Raw genomic sequence first — 19,660 nt, 5'->3', positions numbered from 1 at the left:
TTTGTCAAAAGCATGTTGAAAGTGACACACTTCCTGCTGCCAGTTGGTGGCGCTATAACTTTGACTCACAATAGCTACATCCATCTGATCGGCCTCTTACCACGAACACACTGCTGAAGTTTCATCAAGATCAGTTAATGTATGCAGAAGTTATTCCACTTCCGTGTTTCTCTTTTCTCGCCATAAATTCGATTCCTCGCCACAGCCAAACCGTTCGAGATATCAAAAATCCGTCCGCAATTTAGCATCCTCAAAGTCTTGACTACATGCACACCGAGTTTGAAGGGGACACGGTGAATTTTCTAGGAGGAGTATTTCACATTCCACAGCAAGCGTTTTCCAAACAACCCATAATAGCCGACTTCCTGTTGGGCTGGCGTAAAACTTGACGGGGGTAAAATTGTTCGGCCCGGTGAGATCTATATGTGTACCGAGTTTCATATTAATTCATGCGAGCGTGTTTGATATATGGATCAAGTTTTTGAACCCCGTTCAAGGGGGCGCTGTTGAGCCCCCCAGCCACGCCCGGGTACCAGCTTCAGCCCGGCCCTGATGGCCGTGGGTTCTGACCTGTGTGCAAAGTTTCAAGAGTTTTTGAGCATGTTAAGGACCCCAAAAGCCCCTGAAACCTTGATTAACAATATAAAAGCAATAGTCAAATCCCCCCCCTCCCCTCACACACACACAGACACAGAGAGAGGGAGAGAAAATTCTTCAGAAAATCCACATTCAAACCAAAATATCTCTCTTCCTGTTGGTCGGAGATGGTTAATGTCAATTAGAAAGTTGTCCGTCTTGATGAGAACAATACACATACCAAGTTTTGTTGCTGTTGATAAAACTAACCGCCCCATTTATGACTAAAGGTGGCGCTACTGAGCCCCTCACCACGCCCGTTTCTGAAACTTTGCACATGTCTACGGGCTAATAAATGTGATGTGTCTGTCGAGTTTCATCCAATTTCAAGCATCTTAAGAGTCTCAAAAGCATCCAAAAAGAAAATTAAAGTTTGATGCGTTGCCACGGCAACAGTATCTAAGATATCAATAATCCTTTCACAGGTCTACATCTGCCGTGTGTTTACATTATACAGATAAAGTTTGAAGCAAATCGGGTAAAAATAAGAGGGTGATTTCAAAGCATTTTGAAAGTGACACACTTCTTGCTGCCAGTAGGTGGCGCTATAATTTTGACTCACAATAGTCACATCAATGTGATCAGCCTCTGACCACGAACACACTGCTGAAGTTTTATCAAGATCCGTCAATGTATGCAGAAGTTATAATACACTTCCTGTGTCCCATTATTCGCCATAAATTCGTTTCCTCGCCACAGCCAAACCGTTCGAGATATCAAAAATCCCCTGGCAATTTTTCATCCTCAATGTCTTGACTTCATGCACACAGAGTTTGGTGCTGACCGGGTGAATTCCCTAAGAGAAGTGTTTCAAATTCCTAAGCATGCGTTTCCAAACAACCCTAAATAGTCGACTTCCTGTTGGGCTGGCGTAAAACTTAGAGCATGAAAGTTGTGCGGCCCGATGAGATCTATATGTGTACCGAGTTTCATATTATTACATGCAAGCGTGTTTGATTTATGGACCAAGTTTTCGGACCCTGTTCCAGGGGGCGCTGTCGAGCCCCCCTGCCACGCCCGGGTACCAGCTTCAGCCCGGCCCTGATGGCCGCGGGTTCTGACTTGTGTGCAAAGTTTCAAGAGTTTTTGAGCATGTTAAGGGCCCCAAAAATGCCTAAATAGTCGTAAGAAAAATAATAATAATAATCCTAACGAAAACAATAGGGCCTTCGCCCTTTCAGGGCTTGGGCCCTAATAATAATCCTAACGAAAACAATAGGGCCTTCGCCCCTTCAGGGCTTGGGCCCTAATAATAATAATAATCCTAACGAAAACAATAGGGCCTTCGCCCTTTCAGGGCTTGGGCCCTAAATATAAATATAGCTGCGAGCAGCGATTACGGGCCCAAGCCGGTGGCACCGCAACCCCGGTGCCTTTAGTTACCTAAAGGCACCGGGGATGGCGGTGCCACCGGCTTTGGCCCTCCATCGCTGCTCGCAGCTATATTTATATATATATATATATATATATATATATATATATATATATATACATACACACACACACACACATATATATATATATATATATATATATATATATATATATATATATATATGTGTGTGTGTGTATATAAATATCTATCTATCTATATCTATATATATATATATATATATATATATATATATATATATATATATATAAGACAGAAAATATTACTTGTCTTACCTTATTCTGATTTTATGATACACTCAAAATATTCCACAACAAATCCTTTAAATTTAATGTAAAAATAAAAACGAAAGTAAGCAGTGTTGGTCTCACGTAACCCTCTCATTAGAATCAAAATGTTTCAATTTTTGCGATGTATTTGGATGCTAAACTATTCTTTATTATAGGCTTTGTACTTCACTCGTGTTCCAATATCGATGGAAAAAATCATCCTCTTCACACGCGCAAAAATGTTCTTGGAAACATCACAGTGGAGCTCTGCTTACTGTGAATGGTACAGATTGTACTACTGACTATTTAAACAGAGCAGTGTAATTCGTTTATGTTAGGTTGACTATTTTTATTATTATATTGTATTAGGGCTATAATGAATGTCAAGATTGCAATTCTGGAATGTGTGTGTGACGCGGTTGCGGTTGAACAGTGGACACAAAAACATAAATAAAATGTTTTAGTTAATTCCTACATCCATAGGAATACATTGAAAATGCTCGCTCTACTCCGCACCATTATCAATGTCTGTGCGGACGTCTGTATTTTACTAGTATATAGTATACTATAGTTAGCGATTTAAAAGCCCTCAGCGGTGTTACATGTCGATTAACCGGTGGGAAAATTTTATCACAGTCACATCCCTAATATATTTATATATAAATTCAATAGGCCTACCTGAAAGAGAATTTTACTTGCCCGACCAAAGTATAGCCTGATTAGAACGTCAATAACAAAAAAATAACTTGGGAATCACTAAAACGAGAGATTATTCTAATTTCATTACATTCATTTTAAGTTGCAATCAGCAGTTAATAATAAATGTATTACTGATCAATGGTAACAAGGTTGCACTGCTGAGGCTCATGCTGCTTCTCCAGGAGAATTGTAAACAAATGAGCGCAGCACACAAAAAAGCAACCCAGTTAACAACATATTGACTATAAAAATTACAAATATGGAGTTTTTATATATTTTATAACATATGATAGAGTTAAGCAACCTCACTTGACGAGTAGGCAACTATTTCCTGAATACAATCACGATTGAAACTGTGACATTGATTTCATACAACAGGTTAATAAACAGTTACAATTAAGTCACTTACATTTTAGATGCAATATTGACTGTTTTTGTTCTGTTTCAGCAGCAAAAATAGTTAAACAAAGATCACAGCAACTTGTTTTCTCATTACTGAATGATTCAGCATTTTGAAACGAATCGCTTGACTCAAAGATTCAATGGTCAATCCATAAACATCTGTCTCAATCATGAATGACTCAGTCATTGGAATGAATCGTTTGAACGAATGAATCAATGACTCGCTCATTAAGATGGTCGCCTGGCGACACCTAACGGCGGTTTAGTGTTATGTTTAAAAGTATCATTCTTTCCAACGTGCACCATTATCAATGTCCGTGCGGACGTCCGTTTTTTTACTTTCACTTTTATATTAGCGATTTAAAAGCACCCGCTCGTGTCACACGTCGCTTAACCGATGGGAAAATATCCTCACAGTCATATACCTAATAAATTTATATTTAAATACAATAGGCCTACCTAGTAAAACGTTTTATATACTATTTTGATATCCTTTTGGACACAAGAGGGCAGTATAGCCCTATGTTTGCTTTTTTGTTGAAACAAATAGCACTAAATAGCCTGTTTTTAACTTTTTCATACTTTTTGAATTGCAAAAACAGAATAAAATAGGTTTAGTTCTAATATTTGTATAATTTTATATAAAAATAAATGGTGTATAATTAAATTTTAAGAATATATGAGATGTTTTCTGATTCCTTTTTTGACATTATTTTAATCCCTCGCCATGTCAAAACCGTTTGAAATATTTAATATCCGTTCACAATTTAGCATCTTTAATGTATTTTCATCATGTTGAAAAAGTTTGATGTGAATAAATAAACCACTTAGCAGGAGTGGGTAAAAATTCAGAGGCTGAATTTGCAAATAAATCCACATTCAAACCAAAATATCTGACTTCCTGTTGTTCAGAGCTAATAACTGTATATTAGAAAGTTGTCCGGCTCGATGAGACCAATGTACGTACTGATTTTTAAAACTGTGGGTAAAACTAACCCCCCCACTTTTGTCAAAAGCATTTTGAAAGTGACACACTTCCTGCTGCCAGTTGGTGGCGCTATAACTTTGACTCACAATAGTTACATCCATCTGATCGGCCTCTTACCACGAACACACTGGTGAAGTTTCATCAAGATCCGTTAATGTATGCAGAAGTTATACCACTTCGTGTTTCTCTTTTCTCGCCATAAATTCGTTTCCTCGCCACGGCCAAACCGTTCGAGATATCAAAAATCCGTCCGCAATTTAGAATCCTCAATGTCCTGACTTCATGCACACCGAGTTTGGTGGGGATTGGATGAATTCTCTAGGAGGAGTACTTCGCATTCCACAGCAAGCGTTCTCCAAACAACCCATAATTGCCGACTTCCTGTTGGGCTGGCGTAAAACTTAGAGCACGAAAGTTGTTCAGCCCGATGTGATCTATATGTGTACCGAGTTTCATATCATTACATCCAAGTGTGTTTGATTTATGGACAAGTGTTCGGATCCCGTTCCAGGGGGCGCTGTTGAGCCCCCCTGCCACGCCCGGGTACCAGCTTCAGCCCGGCCCTGATGGCCGCGGGTTCTGACCTGTGTGCAAAGTTTCAAGAGTTTTCGAGCACGTTAAAGGCCCCAAAAGCCCCTGAAACCTTGAAAAACAGGAATTTTAAACAAATCTCACTCAAAAGAAAAATCCCCCCACCCCTCACACACACAGAGACGCAGAGGCAGAGAGAGAGAGGGAGAGAATTCTACAAAAAATCACATTCAAACCAAAATATCTCACTTCCTGTTGGTCACAGCTTATGACTATAAATTAGAAAGTTGTCCGGCTTGATGAGAACAATATACATAACGATTTTTGTGACTCTACTTAAAACTAAGCCCCCATTTTTGACTAAAGGTGGCGCTACTGAGCCCCTCACCACGCCCGTTTCTGAAACTTTGCACATGTCTACCGGCTAATAAATGTGATGTGTCTGTCGAGTTTCATCCAATTTCAAGTATGTTTAGAGTCTCAAAAGCATCTGGAAAGAATATTAAAGTTTGATGCGTTGCCACGGCAACAGTATTTAAGATATCAATAAACCTTTCACAGTTCTACATCTGCCAAGTGTCTACATTATACACATAAAGTTTGAAGCAAATCGGGTAAAAATAAGAGGGTGATTTCAAAGCATTTTGAAAGTGACACACTTCCTGCTGCCAGTTGGTGGCGCTATAACTTTGACTCACAATAGTCACATCCATGTGATCGGCCTCTTACAACGAACACACTGTGGAAGTTTCATCAAGATCAGTTAATGTATGCAGAAGTTATAACACACTTCCTGTTTATCTTTTCTCGCTATAATTTCGTTTCATCGCCACGGCCAAACCGTTCGAGATATCAAAAATCCGTCCGCAATTTAGCATCCTCAATGTCTTGACTTCATGCTGACCGAGTTTGGTGTGGATCGGATCAATTCCCTAGGAGGAGTACATTAAATTCCACAGCATGCATTTTTCAAACAACCCATAATAGCTGACTTCCTGTTGGGCAGAGCTAATAACGTAGAGTGCGAAAGTTGTTCGGCCCGATGAGATCTATATGTGTACCGAGTTTCATACTAATACGTTCTTGTATGTGTCCAAGATTTAAGATTGTGTTCTAGGGGGCGCTGTTGAGCCCCCCTGCCACGCCCGGGTACCAGCTTCAGCCCGGCCCTAATGGCCGCAGGTTCTGACCTGCGTGCAAAGTTTCATGAGTTTTTGAGCACGTTAAAGGCCCCAAAAGCCCCCGAACCCTTGAAGAACAATAATAATAATAATAATCCTAACGAAAACAATAGGGCCTTCGCCCCTTCAGGGCTTGGGCCCTAAAAACGTTAAAGCAATTCAAATTGTGACTTAGACTACATCTTACTAGGATGCGATTATATAGTTTACTCTTTTTTTTATATGCAGAAATGAACCATGGTGAACATATTTAGACAGTTTGTGAACACTGTTTTGTTTTCAGACAGTTATATGTTGCCCCCTAGTGGGGCGATGGCAGTGCTGACTACGCCACCCCTTGGACAAGACTGGTAAGGGCAAGGGGACCCCTTTATAAAGGAGCACGCACAGGCTTGGTTTAGCAAACTAAAAAGATACAATGTTTATTTTATCTTAGTAAAAAAAATGAGTCGCTTTAGATAGTCAATAAATAACACACAAATTCATCATTTAACAGGGATAAGCCATAGTAGAGTGAGCCACCAGAATGTAAGCTTAAACAGGCCTAGGTTTCGATACCACACGTGAGCTAAGGCACACCACTTTAGAGTAGAACAAACACTACAAACTCAGCTTACACACCACAGCAACGTTGCTGGTTGAGCTATTACAACAGATGCACACTTCACAGCATTACACTGCACACATCAGTTCCAAATGGGTGAAACACTCTAAGGAAACCAGACTAGAGCCCGGTAGGCTAATCGCTCCTATAAGCCCAATCCACATTAGGCTATTAATAGGGAAGGGGAGGGGAGACAAACAAAGAGAAGAAACCGCTAGCCGGTGGCCACCATCAGTTCACTAACACACATCTCTTACAGCCCGCCGGCTAGTGGTAAAAGAAAAGAAAAAAAAGAAAAATACAATAAATCAATAAACCAAACGGACAAGTGTCTAAGAAGCAGCACCTGCACATACATACACATTCAAACACATTCAAGAGAACAGCAGCCGACAATCTGATTGCTGTAGCCTCTATAAAAACAAACCAACAAACAAACAAACAAAAAAGAAACAAGAGACCCAGTTGAGTGCTCTGTGCGCCTACGAGTCATAATCAGTCAGTCTATTTACATATAGCTACTAAATGCACGCGCACACACGGCAAACACAAGACCCATAAATTAAATACTGTTAGATCCTAACCAGACGTAAGCCGGTAGATTTACTGCAAGAAAAACCCTTCACCATTACTTCTTTCAGCAAAGACCATGAAGCACATACCTTTATTACACGTTTTGCTTTTTACCAAACACATTATAATTAAAACCATAACATACCTTTTTGCAAGCTAGCGATTGGGTGAGTAGACAGTGTTCCGTGCTTCACGCATTCACCAGGGTCACTGGACGCTGGCGAACATAACAACGGAGCCTCATTACAATTAACGTAATAAACCAACAAAGATACGCTAAAACAGATAGAATAAAAGGGTACCTTCTCTACGCTTGTCACTCTAGGCATTCCCAACGTATTTTGGAAACGCATGCACACACACAAAACAGTAGCGCCGTTGGCAATCGCTCGGTAACACCTTAACCCATCAAGAAAACATTAAAACCTCCCTTAGTGCACTGAACCCAAATAACCATTATAGTCATACAACAACAGATAGTCTGGACATACCTTGCACAACAAACAGCACCCAGGAACACTGCTGCACTCCAACGCGTCAGTAACTAGCTACAATGAATGGCTACCGGCATGAGGACCCCAGGTGCCTATACACCTGCCTGCGCTTAATTGCCGACCTCTCCCACCCACATTAGGTGACGTAGCAATACGGGAAAGAGTGAAAGTGAGCGAGAGGTGGAGAAAGAGGGAGAAGAGAGGGAAAAGAGAGCACCCCAAATCCACAGGCTACAATCCACCCCCTCCAAATGAATCGGCGGCCCGACGATGACACCTCATGCCCAGGAGTCTTCACCCTCTATTCCTGATGGACCATCATTTCTGCCACAAGTCGGCCGGGGTAGATGGTAGAGATTGGAGTGCTGCCCTGCTGTAGACCTCGCTGAACGGCGCACAGCCACAATATTGTCCTCAGGCACCTCAGCCATATCCTCGCTGTCAATTTCTTCAGACGCTGAGGTGCCGGTTGGCGCAGGTACAGCTTGAGGTTCTTGTTCTGCCCCATACCAAATGATCACATCTCGGGCATCACTATCGTTCCAGGCAGGAGGATCTTTGAGGGTCTCCTCTTCCCAAGCTGGACCAGGAACACCACCTGGCCCGGGCCTCAATCCCATGGGGATGGCGCGCATCTCAGAACGATGCACCTGTCGAACAGGTCCACCCGCATCTACAGGGATCACAGTGTATACCGCTCCTGCTCCAGAAGGGCAGCGTACAACTCGATAGGCCACAGAGTTCCAGTAGTCCTGGATTTTATTTCTCCCATGTGGGTGGTTCCGCAGATAGATCAAATCTCCTTCTTGGAAGCCGGCATCGTTCACCTGATCATTATGGTTCTGGTTCCGCCTGAGGGCCAGTTCTTCTGATCTCTGCTTGACATGTTCATGAGTCATCCTGACACTTTGCTGGTGCTTTTCAACCCATTCTTCTAGGGTGTTGGTGTCTGGAGCAGCCTCCCTGATACCAAGCAAGAAATCAACTGGCAATCTTGGGTGGTGGCCAAACATCAGATAATATGGTGTATGCCCTGTGGTCTGGTGTGGGGTAATATTATAGGCAAAGGTGAGCTGAGGCAGATGATGTGGCCAGCGACGCTTCTCTATCTCAGGTAGTGTGCGCAGCAAGTCATGGAGTGTGCGGTTAAACCGCTCACACTGGGCATTCCCTTGAGGATGGTACGGAGTGGTGCGGCTCTTTTGTATACCATACATCTGACACAGTTGCTGGATCAGGAGGCTCTCAAAGTTTCGCCCTCGGTCAGAGTGTATACGAGCTGGGGGACCAAACCTATGGAACCATTGCTGCACCAAGGCCCTGGCCACAGTAGGAGCTCTTTGGTCTTTAGTAGGGACAGCCTGCGAGTACTTTGTAAATATGTCTGTGAGAATCAAGACATTCTCTCGTCCATCACTGGCCGGCTCTAACAGAGTAAAATCAAGAGCCAGGATTTCATTCGGTCGAGTAGCTTGCATCGTGCTCCAATACGTACGGACTTTGGGCTGGACGGCCTTCCCCAGAACGCATCGCTGGCACTGCTGGCACCACTGTTCAACATCTTTAGTCATACTGGGCCAAAAACATCGGCTTCGGAGTAGCTGGAGTGTTCTTTCCATGCCTTGGTGCCCTTGCTCATCGTGGACACTCCGTAGGACTTCGGCTTGCAGGCACTGAGGCAGCAACAGCTGGAGAGTCTCTGGACCCCCCCCTGGTGCATGAATCTGGCGGTACAGAACTCCTTCCTCGTTGACTAGGCGGTCCCAGTGCCGGAGCAGGGCCCTGCTGGACTTGGGTAACGCTTCACGCTCCATTGCACCTGGCCGTCGCCCTTCTTGATAGTACTTCCTCACGGGCCCGATGACTGGGTCAGCATCCTGAAGCGAGCTGAGATCCTGAGGTGTACGCCCCGGTAAGGCCACCACCTCCTCGCATTGGCCCTCTATGGCCGGCGTCGGACCAAGGCTGGTCAATGCGCCCAACGCGGGGACCTCTGTCCCGAAGGTGAAGCGTTCCAGATACTGCCGAGAAAGGGCGTCGGCATTCTGATTGCTCTTGCCCGGACGATATCTGAGGGTAAAATTGAATGATGCCAGTTGAGAAGCCCACCGCTGCTCGGTTGCTCCCAGCTTTGCCGTGTGCAAATGGCTCAGGGGGTTATTGTCAGTAAGGATTGTGAAATGGTTCCCCAGCAAATATTCACGGAACTTTTCCGTAACTGCCCATTTTACCGCAAGTAGTTCGAGCTTCATGGAGCTATAGTTCTCCATATTTCTTTCAGCAGCTCTGAGTCCCCGACTGGCAAATGCGACTGGGCGTACTTTCCCTCCATGTTCTTGGGAGAGGACTGCACCAAGACCTCCGTGGCTGGCATCTACCTCCAAGATGAAGGGCTTCTTAAAGTCGGCATAAGCCAGCACTGGAGCCGAGGTGAGTCGCTCCTTCAGAGACAGAAATGCTTGCTCACATCCTTCATCCCAGGCCGAGGCCAAAGGAACGGGGGGGGTCTTTCCCTTCCTTCGAGGTCCACTGAGTCTTCCTACCAGATGGTGGAGCGGGGCTGCCAGCTTTGAAAATCCCTCCACGAAACGCCGATAATAGCTCGCGAAACCGAGGAAAGATCGTAATTCAGCCAGATGTCCAGGGCGCCTCCACTCCTTAACCACCTCTATCTTGGCGGGATCCGTGGCAACTCCCTCAGCGGAGACCACATGCCCCAAGTAACTAACCTGGTGCTGGAAGAAACGGCATTTTGACAGTTTTACTTTTAGTCCCTGTTTTTGCAGACGGGAAAACACCTCTCCCAGTCTTTCCAAATGCTGCTGGATGGTGGCGGAAAAGACGATCACATCGTCCAGGTACAGTAGAACGGACTGGTATCTGCAATCGCCAAACATGCGCTCCATTAAACGCTGGAACGTTCCAGGCGCATTACACAGTCCAAATGCCATTCTGTTAAACTCAAATAGGCCAAAAGGCGTACAGAAGGCGGTCTTAGATTTATCCTGCTCCACCATTGGCACCTGATTGTATCCACTTGCAAGGTCCAAGGTGGAGAACCATTTTGCTCCTGAAAGTGCATCCAACGATTCTTCGATACGGGGAAGGGGATATGCGTCACGGCGGGTTTTTGCATTTAGCTGCCTGTAATCTACACAAAGGCGCAAACTCCCATCCTTCTTAGTCACCAAGACTATAGGAGAAGAATATGGACTGCTACTTTCTCTGATGACTTTACTATCTAAGAGCTGTCGGATGTGCGCTTTTACAGTTTCATACTGGGAGGGTGGAATTCTACGATATGGCTGTCGAACAGGAGCATTGTCCAACAGGGGAATCTCATGGCTGATTAAGGACGTGCATCCTAGGTCTCCCTCCCCTTGGGAAAAGATGTTGCTATACTGGACAAGGAGGGCCCTGGCCTCAGCAGCTTGTTGCTGGGTCAACCCCGGAAAGTCTGGCACCGTGAACTCAGGGACACTGCAGCACTCAACTACCTCCTGGGTGGAGACATAAGCTTGACACTGTTCCCATGAAGGGTCGACTGATATAGAGGCAGCTGTTCCTGTTACAGCTGCTGCCACAACTTGTACAGTGCCAATAGGGCGGCGTGGGGGCAACCATACCTTTGTGTTACCCACATTCACTACAGGTGCATATAAAAAACCCTTTCTAGCCGGCACCAGGGTAGGGGACACTAGTAGGCCTTCGGGCAACTGCTCCTCGTCAAAGTCCAAGGGCTCCAGCAAAAACTCTACGGACTCAAGCTGGGGGCATGTAACCGGGACCATAGTTAGGGCTCCTGCCTCCAGACAGACTGCCCTTTTCCCATGGACTTTCACTTTGAACGGCTTCTGTGCATTTACAATGGCCTGGATCTGTTCGCAGTGTCTCAACGCACGTCGGGCTGCCGGTGCCGCCGATTTCACAGGAAGGGAATGAAAGAGCTGTGACCCATGTTGTTTAAAAAGGACCGGATAGCATTCCCCAATTACATTCATTCCCAGTATCCCGGGTGTTACAAGCTTACGGTCTTTAAGAGTGCTATTCTCTGGGTCTTTAACAATCAAAATTCCCCTCCCCTGAATGCATTGCCCCAGTACCCCCACATCCAACTCTAGGTAACCAATATAGGGGATGTCTAAACCATTAGCGGCCTTAAGCCCAAGCCATCTACAATCCTTCCTTTGTAGATGATGAAAATGCTCTCGAAAGAAACTCTCGGTGATGGTGGTCACCATTGACCCAGTGTCAATCAAGCAGGGAACTGTTACGTCTCCCATAGAAACAGACAATACAGGGCAAGTTTTAACTAACTTATCATATGATTGAGAATAAATTGAGCCAGACACGTCCCTTCCCAGCGTGTGGCTCTGCACACTGGGAATTGCTAGTTTCCCGATTGACTAGGGAGGTTGTCTGGGCCCGGTGCTTGGTTAGGGGGGATATCAGGGGGCAAACGTGAAGCTAACCTACTATTGTGGGTGGGGGGAACTGCCTGGCAATAGCGGGCTATATGGCCTGGCTGATCGCACCGTAGACAAATGGGCTGACCATTGGGGGCACGTTTGTATCGCCCACCCCGGTGTGGTGGAGGGGGCTGTGATCTACCACTATGGTGTCCTAACTGCCTCACGAGCATGTCTAACTGAGCTTGTTGCTTAAGGACCAAGTCTTTTAATTCAATGAATTCCGATGACTGGGGGGCTGTAACACATTGCGACACCACCTGAGCTTCACTGCTTGCACCTGGAGCACGATAGCTACGGTCTCGGTTGGACTGACCCTCCTGCACCCACCTTATAGCTTCTTTCCGTACGGCTAGAAGAGTCAACCCACTATCTGCTCGTACCAGTCGCTTGAGTTCCCTGCGTAACATAGGATCACAAACATTTTCACAGAACTGGTCTCGCAAAACAATATCAGGGTTCCTAATGGCACCTTCATTTGACTGTTTTACTTTATCCAACATTTCCATTAAAGCATGAGAGAACTCAAACAAAGTTTCATTGTCCTTTTGCTTTCTGTTAAAGAAACGCTGTTGCCAGTACACATATGATTTAGCACACCCATATACTTCCCTTAAGACTTCAATTATCGACTCAGGGTTTTCACGTGTGGCTATAGGACGGTACTTAATCTCATTTCGGGCTTCACCCTCTAAGTGATCAAACAAAAACAGGGCCTTGTCAAAATTAGACATATGCGTTGCCCGAATACAACTTTTTGCCTCTTCAATCCATTCTTCAACAGACAAAGACCCTGCAGTTGCAGAGCCAGAAAACTTCGGGCATCGCCGCTCTCGAGGTATAAAGAGCGCTTGCTCCCGTCGAGCAGGCTGGGTACTAGTAGTACTGCTACTAGCATTGTCCGCTGTCCCTCCCCCCGAGAGTCTCTCATTTTCAGCCTGGAGCTGCTCCAAACGTCGTCGCAGCTGCTGTAACTCCACCGCGGACTCCTCTCCGTCACTCATTTTGTTGCCAGCTGCTGTTCTCTATACACACTTGCGTACTCTCTCTCTCAGACACACACACACACACACAGGTGCTGCTTGAATAAACTAACCTAGCGACACAAATGCTACCCTGCCGACTACGCCAAATTGTTGCCCCCTAGTGGGGCGATGGCAGTGCTGACTACGCCACCCCTTGGACAAGACTGGTAAGGGCAAGGGGACCCCTTTATAAAGGAGCACGCACAGGCTTGGTTTAGCAAAGTAAAAAGATACAATGTTTATTTTATCTTAGTAAAAAAAATGAGTCGCTTTAGATAGTCAATAAATAACACACAAATTCATCATTTAACAGGGATAAGCCATAGTAGAGTGAGCCACCAGAATGTAAGCTTAAACAGGCCTAGGTTTCGATACCACACGTGAGCTAAGGCACACCACTTTAGAGTAGAACAAACACTACAAACTCAGCTTACACACCACAGCAACGTTGCTGGTTGAGCTATTACAACAGATGCACACTTCACAGCATTACACTGCACACATCAGTTCCAAATGGGTGAAACACTCTAAGGAAACCAGACTAGAGCCCGGTAGGCTAATCGCTCCTATAAGCCCAATCCACATTAGGCTATTAATAGGGAAGGGGAGGGGAGACAAACAAAGAGAAGAAACCGCTAGCCGGTGGCCACCATCAGTTCACTAACACACATCTCTTACAGCCCGCCGGCTAGTGGTAAAAGAAAAGAAAAAAAAGAAAAATACAATAAATCAATAAACCAAACGGACAAGTGTCTAAGAAGCAGCACCTGCACATACATACACATTCAAACACATTCAAGAGAACAGCAGCCGACAATCTGATTGCTGTAGCCTCTATAAAAACAAACCAACAAACAAACAAACAAAAAAGAAACAAGAGACCCAGTTGAGTGCTCTGTGCGCCTACGAGTCATAATCAGTCAGTCTATTTACATATAGCTACTAAATGCACGCGCACACACGGCAAACACAAGACCCATAAATTAAATACTGTTAGATCCTAACCAGACGTAAGCCGGTAGATTTACTGCAAGAAAAACCCTTCACCATTACTTCTTTCAGCAAAGACCATGAAGCACATAACTTTATTACACGTTTTGCTTTTTACCAAACACATTATAATTAAAACCATAACATACCTTTTTGCAAGCTAGCGATTGGGTGAGTAGACAGTGTTCCGTGCTTCACGCATTCACCAGGGTCACTGGACGCTGGCGAACATAACAACGGAGCCTCATTACAATTAACGTAATAAACCAACAAAGATACGCTAAAACAGATAGAATAAAAGGGTACCTTCTCTACGCTTGTCACTCTAGGCATTCCCAACGTATTTTGGAAACGCATGCACACACACAAAACAGTAGCGCCGTTGGCAATCGCTCGGTAACACCTTAACCCATCAAGAAAACATTAAAACCTCCCTTAGTGCACTGAACCCAAATAACCATTATAGTCATACAACAACAGATAGTCTGGACATACCTTGCACAACAAACAGCACCCAGGAACACTGCTGCACTCCAACGCGTCAGTAACTAGCTACAATGAATGGCTACCGGCATGAGGACCCCAGGTGCCTATACACCTGCCTGCGCTTAATTGCCGACCTCTCCCACCCACATTAGGTGACGTAGCAATACGGGAAAGAGTGAAAGTGAGCGAGAGGTGGAGAAAGAGGGAGAAGAGAGGGAAAAGAGAGCACCCCAAATCCACAGGCTACATATATAACTTTCAAAAAAGTCTAGTAGCCTAGTTACAAACGTTACTGTCACTCATCAACAGCAGCTGTCAGCTAAATGTTTGTTCACTCTATGGGTATTTCTGTTGTGCATGAGTTTACACACAAGGAAGCTTAATTTCAACCTTGAATTAAATTGACACGTAAACAAGAACAAATAAATATATTTACAATAAAATAAAAAATACAAATGCAAGTGCGTTAAGGTTTTCAGGTCTAACAGTAGGCTATTCAGGTACAGGGATACTACAGAAATTGAATAAATTGAATGTTTCATTGAATAAATCAAATAAAGATTCAATCTTCTCGCTCTCTTTTGTTGTTTGATTAAGGGTGCTTTGCTTTCACATCTTCAGTTCGGTTCATTTGGTCCGGACCAAGGGCGAAAAATGATAGCCTACTTTGTAGCATTTTTCAGGCGTTTTGGTTCCTTTTCACACTATACTGTAGTTATGAGTTGATAAAACGAACCAAAATGCAGTCACGTGGCAACGTCCACATCACTCGTTGGCCAGATGTGTCTTGAACGCATTTCCATAACTGCACTTCGTTTGGTCAGAATTAACGTGCGGGAAAATTCCAACAGAACTCCCGGAAGTAAACAAAGAGGTGGAAAATCCGTCAGACAACACGCCGCTGTTTACTATGGAGAGACGACTGCGTGGGCTGATTGTATCCTTGGTCATATTTTATTATATAGTTTGTCTACACCACTTTAGACAAACAATAATATTTGAGAATGAAGCGAGGATGCGGCTCGAAAATATTGTTAATAATTTATATCAGGCTCGATCCGCACCTCCTTACAACTCCAGGGGCCTGTACCATGAAGCCGGTTTAGGTCAACACCAGCTATGTTTCAGTTTAGTTTCCGCCAACCCTGGGTTAGGTACTATGATAGTAGCTTGGCTTTAATCGGTGTTCGTTGCCATGGTATCTTACGCTGCACGGCTAACCTGCTCCGGGGCAGGTTATGTGCTGGATTCAAGATCTCAGACTGAAGTTTGACCAATCAGCTGAGAGCAAAGAAACATATAGGTGACGAATATGGCAAGCCGTTTTAGCTTAAATTGTACCATAATATGGCAAGCCGTTTTAGCTTAAATTGTTCCCAGCGTTACTCGTTGTAATTGCATTTTTACTAGTAAGAATTAAATTAGAGAGCTCTACAATTCAATTCTTACTAGTTGCAATTACAATTAGAGAGCTCTCTAATTCAATTATTACTAGTAAGAATTACAATTACAGAGCTCTCTAATTCAATTCTTACTAGTAACAACTCCAATTAGAGAGCTCTACAAATGATTTTTTACTAGTCGTATGTCTCCATTGACTTCCATTCATTTTTTAATTATGGAGCTCTACAATTGAATTGTTACTAGTAAGAATTACAATTAGAGAGCTCTACAATTGAATTGTTACTAGTAAGAATTACAATTAGAGAGCTCTCTAATTCAATTATTACTAGTAACAATTACAATTAGAGAGCTCTCTAATTAAATTCTTACTAGTAAGAATGCAATTACAGAGCTCTCTAATTGAATTTTTACTAGTAAAAATATGAACTAAAGATATGTATAATTGCAGAGCTCTGTAATTGAATTAAAGAGCTCTGCAATTACATTCTTACTAGTAACAACTGAATTAGAGAGCTCTCTAATTGGAATTGTTACTAGTAATAATTGGATTAGAGAGCTCTCTATTTAAATTGTTACTAGTAAGAATTGAATTAAAGAGCTCTGCAATTGCATTCTTACTAGTAACAATTCAATTGTAGAGCTCTCTAATTGTAATTCTTACTAGTAACAATTCAATTGTACAGCTCCGTAATTAAAAATGAATGGAAGTCAATGGAGACATACGACTTGTAAAAATTCATTTGTAGAGCTCTCTAATTGGAGTTGTTACTAGTAAGAACTGAATTAGAGAGCTCTGTAATTGTAATTCTTACTAGTAATAATTGAATTAGAGAGCTCTGTAATTGTAATTCTTACTAGTAGTAATTGAATTAGAGAGCTGTCTAATTGTAATTGCTACTAGTAAGAATTGAATTGTAGAGCTCTCTAATTGAATTCTTACTAGTAAAAATGCAATTACGACGAGTAACGCTGGGTACAATTTAAGCTAAAACGGCTTGCCATATGACGTAACTTATTCCAAGTGTCGCAATGACTTCACCTTTTCTTCCAAATCAAGTAAAAATCAAATAAAAAAAGTTTTTAGCATGACAAAATCCCCTTTTTGTTATTTGTATGAAAGATACAGATTTTCCGCGGAAGCAATGTCTTATCTTTGCAAACTTCTTTCGCCGCACATAAAGAATTTAACACGTCGAATTCATGCACTTACTGTACCGCAAATATTGCGTTGCGTTTTTTTTTTTTTTGTAAGTGGTACTTGCACGGTGGCTGACGCACAGAAGCTAGGGGAAAACACGGTTTGTCAAACCATTCGCAAGGTCGCTCTGCAGGAGTACATGATAGTTTCTTTAATAGTGTTCCCCGGACATTTATCGACCATGTCCATAAAAGAGGGCTTTTATAAAATTGCTGGTTTAAGATATATTGATAGGGTGACATCACATGAACACTTAAAAAAAAAAGCAAATTTCACAAATGTATTATACAATACATGTTAAGAATTATTTTAAATCTTTTTAATTATTATTCTGTTAATCTTATGATAGATAGAGTCATTGCAACATGTATGCAGTCTATTGCTCCAATCTCCACTGCTCCAACATGAGGCAGATTATGTTAATAGGAAGTCCTATCACAGCCTTAATGTTCAGGTAGAGATGATGTGAATATGTGAGATGATTATTTTCTGTGAGATGAATCTTTAAATGAATAGTAACATTAACAGATATAACAATGATCTACTAAACATTTCATCTGCAGACGACTTGTGGTCATGAACGTATGATCACAAGTTTGGATGCCAAATGGCCTGGCTCCAGTGCTTGACTCACAAATTTTCCGTGAGTCTTTGTTGTTTCAGCGCTTTGAGGAAAGCAAGTTAAATTTGGTACAGTACAAAACACTGTTAACTTGAACTGAGATAGAAAAACTTACACAATAACCCCCTATCATGACCCTCAGACAGGGCCACAGCACCATTTCAATGTGGCCCTCAGTAAAACCAGAGTGAAGATCGAGATGACCTTTGGCCTCCTAAAGGCACATTTCAACATGTGTTCGGCACTTCAGAGTCACCAGAGCGGACCACCCAGCTGGTGCAGATGTACTGTAGATGCAATCACCATACAATATTACACTTAAAAAAGCACATTGAAACTGCAGATAGGTCTCAAACTGTTTTATTGGTTTTGTGGGATGGGAGGGAGAAAGAGAGCAAGAGAAAGTTGCATTAATAAATATTCATACTAAAGTGTTACTTGGTTAAATAAGTTCACATACTGAGATCAGTTTAATCCAGCTCCAATTTATTTATTTTTTGAGCCTCCTCAGCGCACAGTCCAGCTCCTTTAGTGAACAGTCTTTAGTGTGCAGTCTAGTTCAAGACTCCTTTAGTGAGCAATCTAGTTCAAGACTCCTTTAGTGTGCAGTCTAGTTCAAGACTCCTTTAGTGAGCAATCTAGTTCAAGACTCCTTTAGTGAGCAGTCTAGTTCAAGACTCCTTTAGTGAGCAATCTAGTTCAAGACTCCTTTAGTGAGCAGTCTAGTTCAAGACTCCTTTAGTGAGCAATCTAGTTCAAGACTCCTTTAGTGAGCAGTCTAGTTCAAGACTCCTTTAGTGTGCAGTCTAGTTCAAGACTCCTTTAGTGAGCAATCTAGTTCAAGACTCCTTTAGTGTGCAGTCTAGTTCAAGACTCCTTTAGTGAGCAATCTAGTTCAAGACTCCTTTAGTGAGCAGTCTAGTTCAAGTCTCCTTTAGTGAACAGTCTAGTTCAAGACTCCTTTAGTGAGCAGTCTAGTTCAAGACTCCTTTAGTGTGCAGTCTAGTTAAAGTCTCCTTTAGTGAACAGTCTAGTTCAAGTCTCCTAGTGTGCAGTCTAGTTCAAGACTCCTTTTGTACAGGGCCCTGACTGAGTCTGTTTCCACCTGAAACATAATTCCACCACAAACATGATCATTACAAGTTTTCTGGAGGCTCATCAGATCACAAAAAGTTCCTTGACTTCCTACAAACACAGGACTGACTGTAATTTATGTCAAGGGTTTTAAATCCTTACACATTTCTTCTGAAGCCCATTGAGGTAGAGGCCTCAGTTTCTGGGGCAGGTTGTGAAAAATCCTACAATAAAAGAGATGTGTAAGGGCCAGTCCCTTTTTTATGCCACACATTCAAATGTTTGCCATAGTAAAAACCCAGTGCATTCACATCAGCAACTGTCTGAGACACACAGACAGAGTGTCTTCATTTCCTCCACCCTAATAAATAAAAATAGGCCAATGTAAAGCATAACTGTTGTAAAGCAGGTTATGTTTGGTGTTCTGTCTGCTGCATACTGACCTCTGTGTGGGAGACTGTGTGTATGTGTGCTGGCTTCAACAGGGACACTGTATTTCCCTCTACTGCAGAACATACAGTCAGCCATATTTAAAACTTAAAAGTAGTAATGTATTGCACACGTACCCAGTGTTACTTGCTTAGAGGAGCCAGCACCAGGGTCAGACTGTACAGCACCTGTA

General features: G+C 43.1%; 2 protein-coding genes across 2 annotated transcripts; both read right to left on the bottom strand.

The window, feature by feature from the left end:
* Positions 1 to 6,490: 6,490 nt before the first annotated feature.
* Positions 6,491 to 8,815, bottom strand: LOC311294568 (uncharacterized protein). The gene is made up of 4 exons (XM_084415517.1): positions 7,768 to 8,815; positions 7,579 to 7,675; positions 7,422 to 7,493; positions 6,491 to 7,116 (listed from the first exon to the last, which is right to left on the bottom strand). Exon 1 carries the CDS (start codon positions 8,781 to 8,783, stop codon positions 8,049 to 8,051), a length of 735 nt encoding a protein of 244 aa, XP_084271643.1. The 5' UTR covers positions 8,784 to 8,815; the 3' UTR covers positions 6,491 to 7,116; positions 7,422 to 7,493; positions 7,579 to 7,675; positions 7,768 to 8,048.
* A 2,960-nt stretch (positions 8,816 to 11,775) lies between these two features.
* On the bottom strand, positions 11,776 to 14,887 carry LOC311294483 (uncharacterized protein). Its single transcript, XM_084415392.1, has 4 exons — positions 14,750 to 14,887; positions 14,561 to 14,657; positions 14,404 to 14,475; positions 11,776 to 14,098 (listed from the first exon to the last, which is right to left on the bottom strand). Exon 4 carries the CDS (start codon positions 13,241 to 13,243, stop codon positions 12,161 to 12,163), a length of 1,083 nt encoding a protein of 360 aa, XP_084271518.1. The 5' UTR covers positions 13,244 to 14,098; positions 14,404 to 14,475; positions 14,561 to 14,657; positions 14,750 to 14,887; the 3' UTR covers positions 11,776 to 12,160.
* Positions 14,888 to 19,660: the final 4,773 nt, after the last annotated feature.

The sequence above is a fragment of the Rutilus rutilus genome, assembly GCF_951802725.1.
Source record: "Rutilus rutilus genome assembly, chromosome: 7".
Taxonomy (NCBI): domain Eukaryota; kingdom Metazoa; phylum Chordata; class Actinopteri; order Cypriniformes; family Leuciscidae; genus Rutilus; species Rutilus rutilus.
Note: the sequence above shows the minus strand (reverse complement) of the source record. Positions and strands in the feature narration are given on the sequence as shown.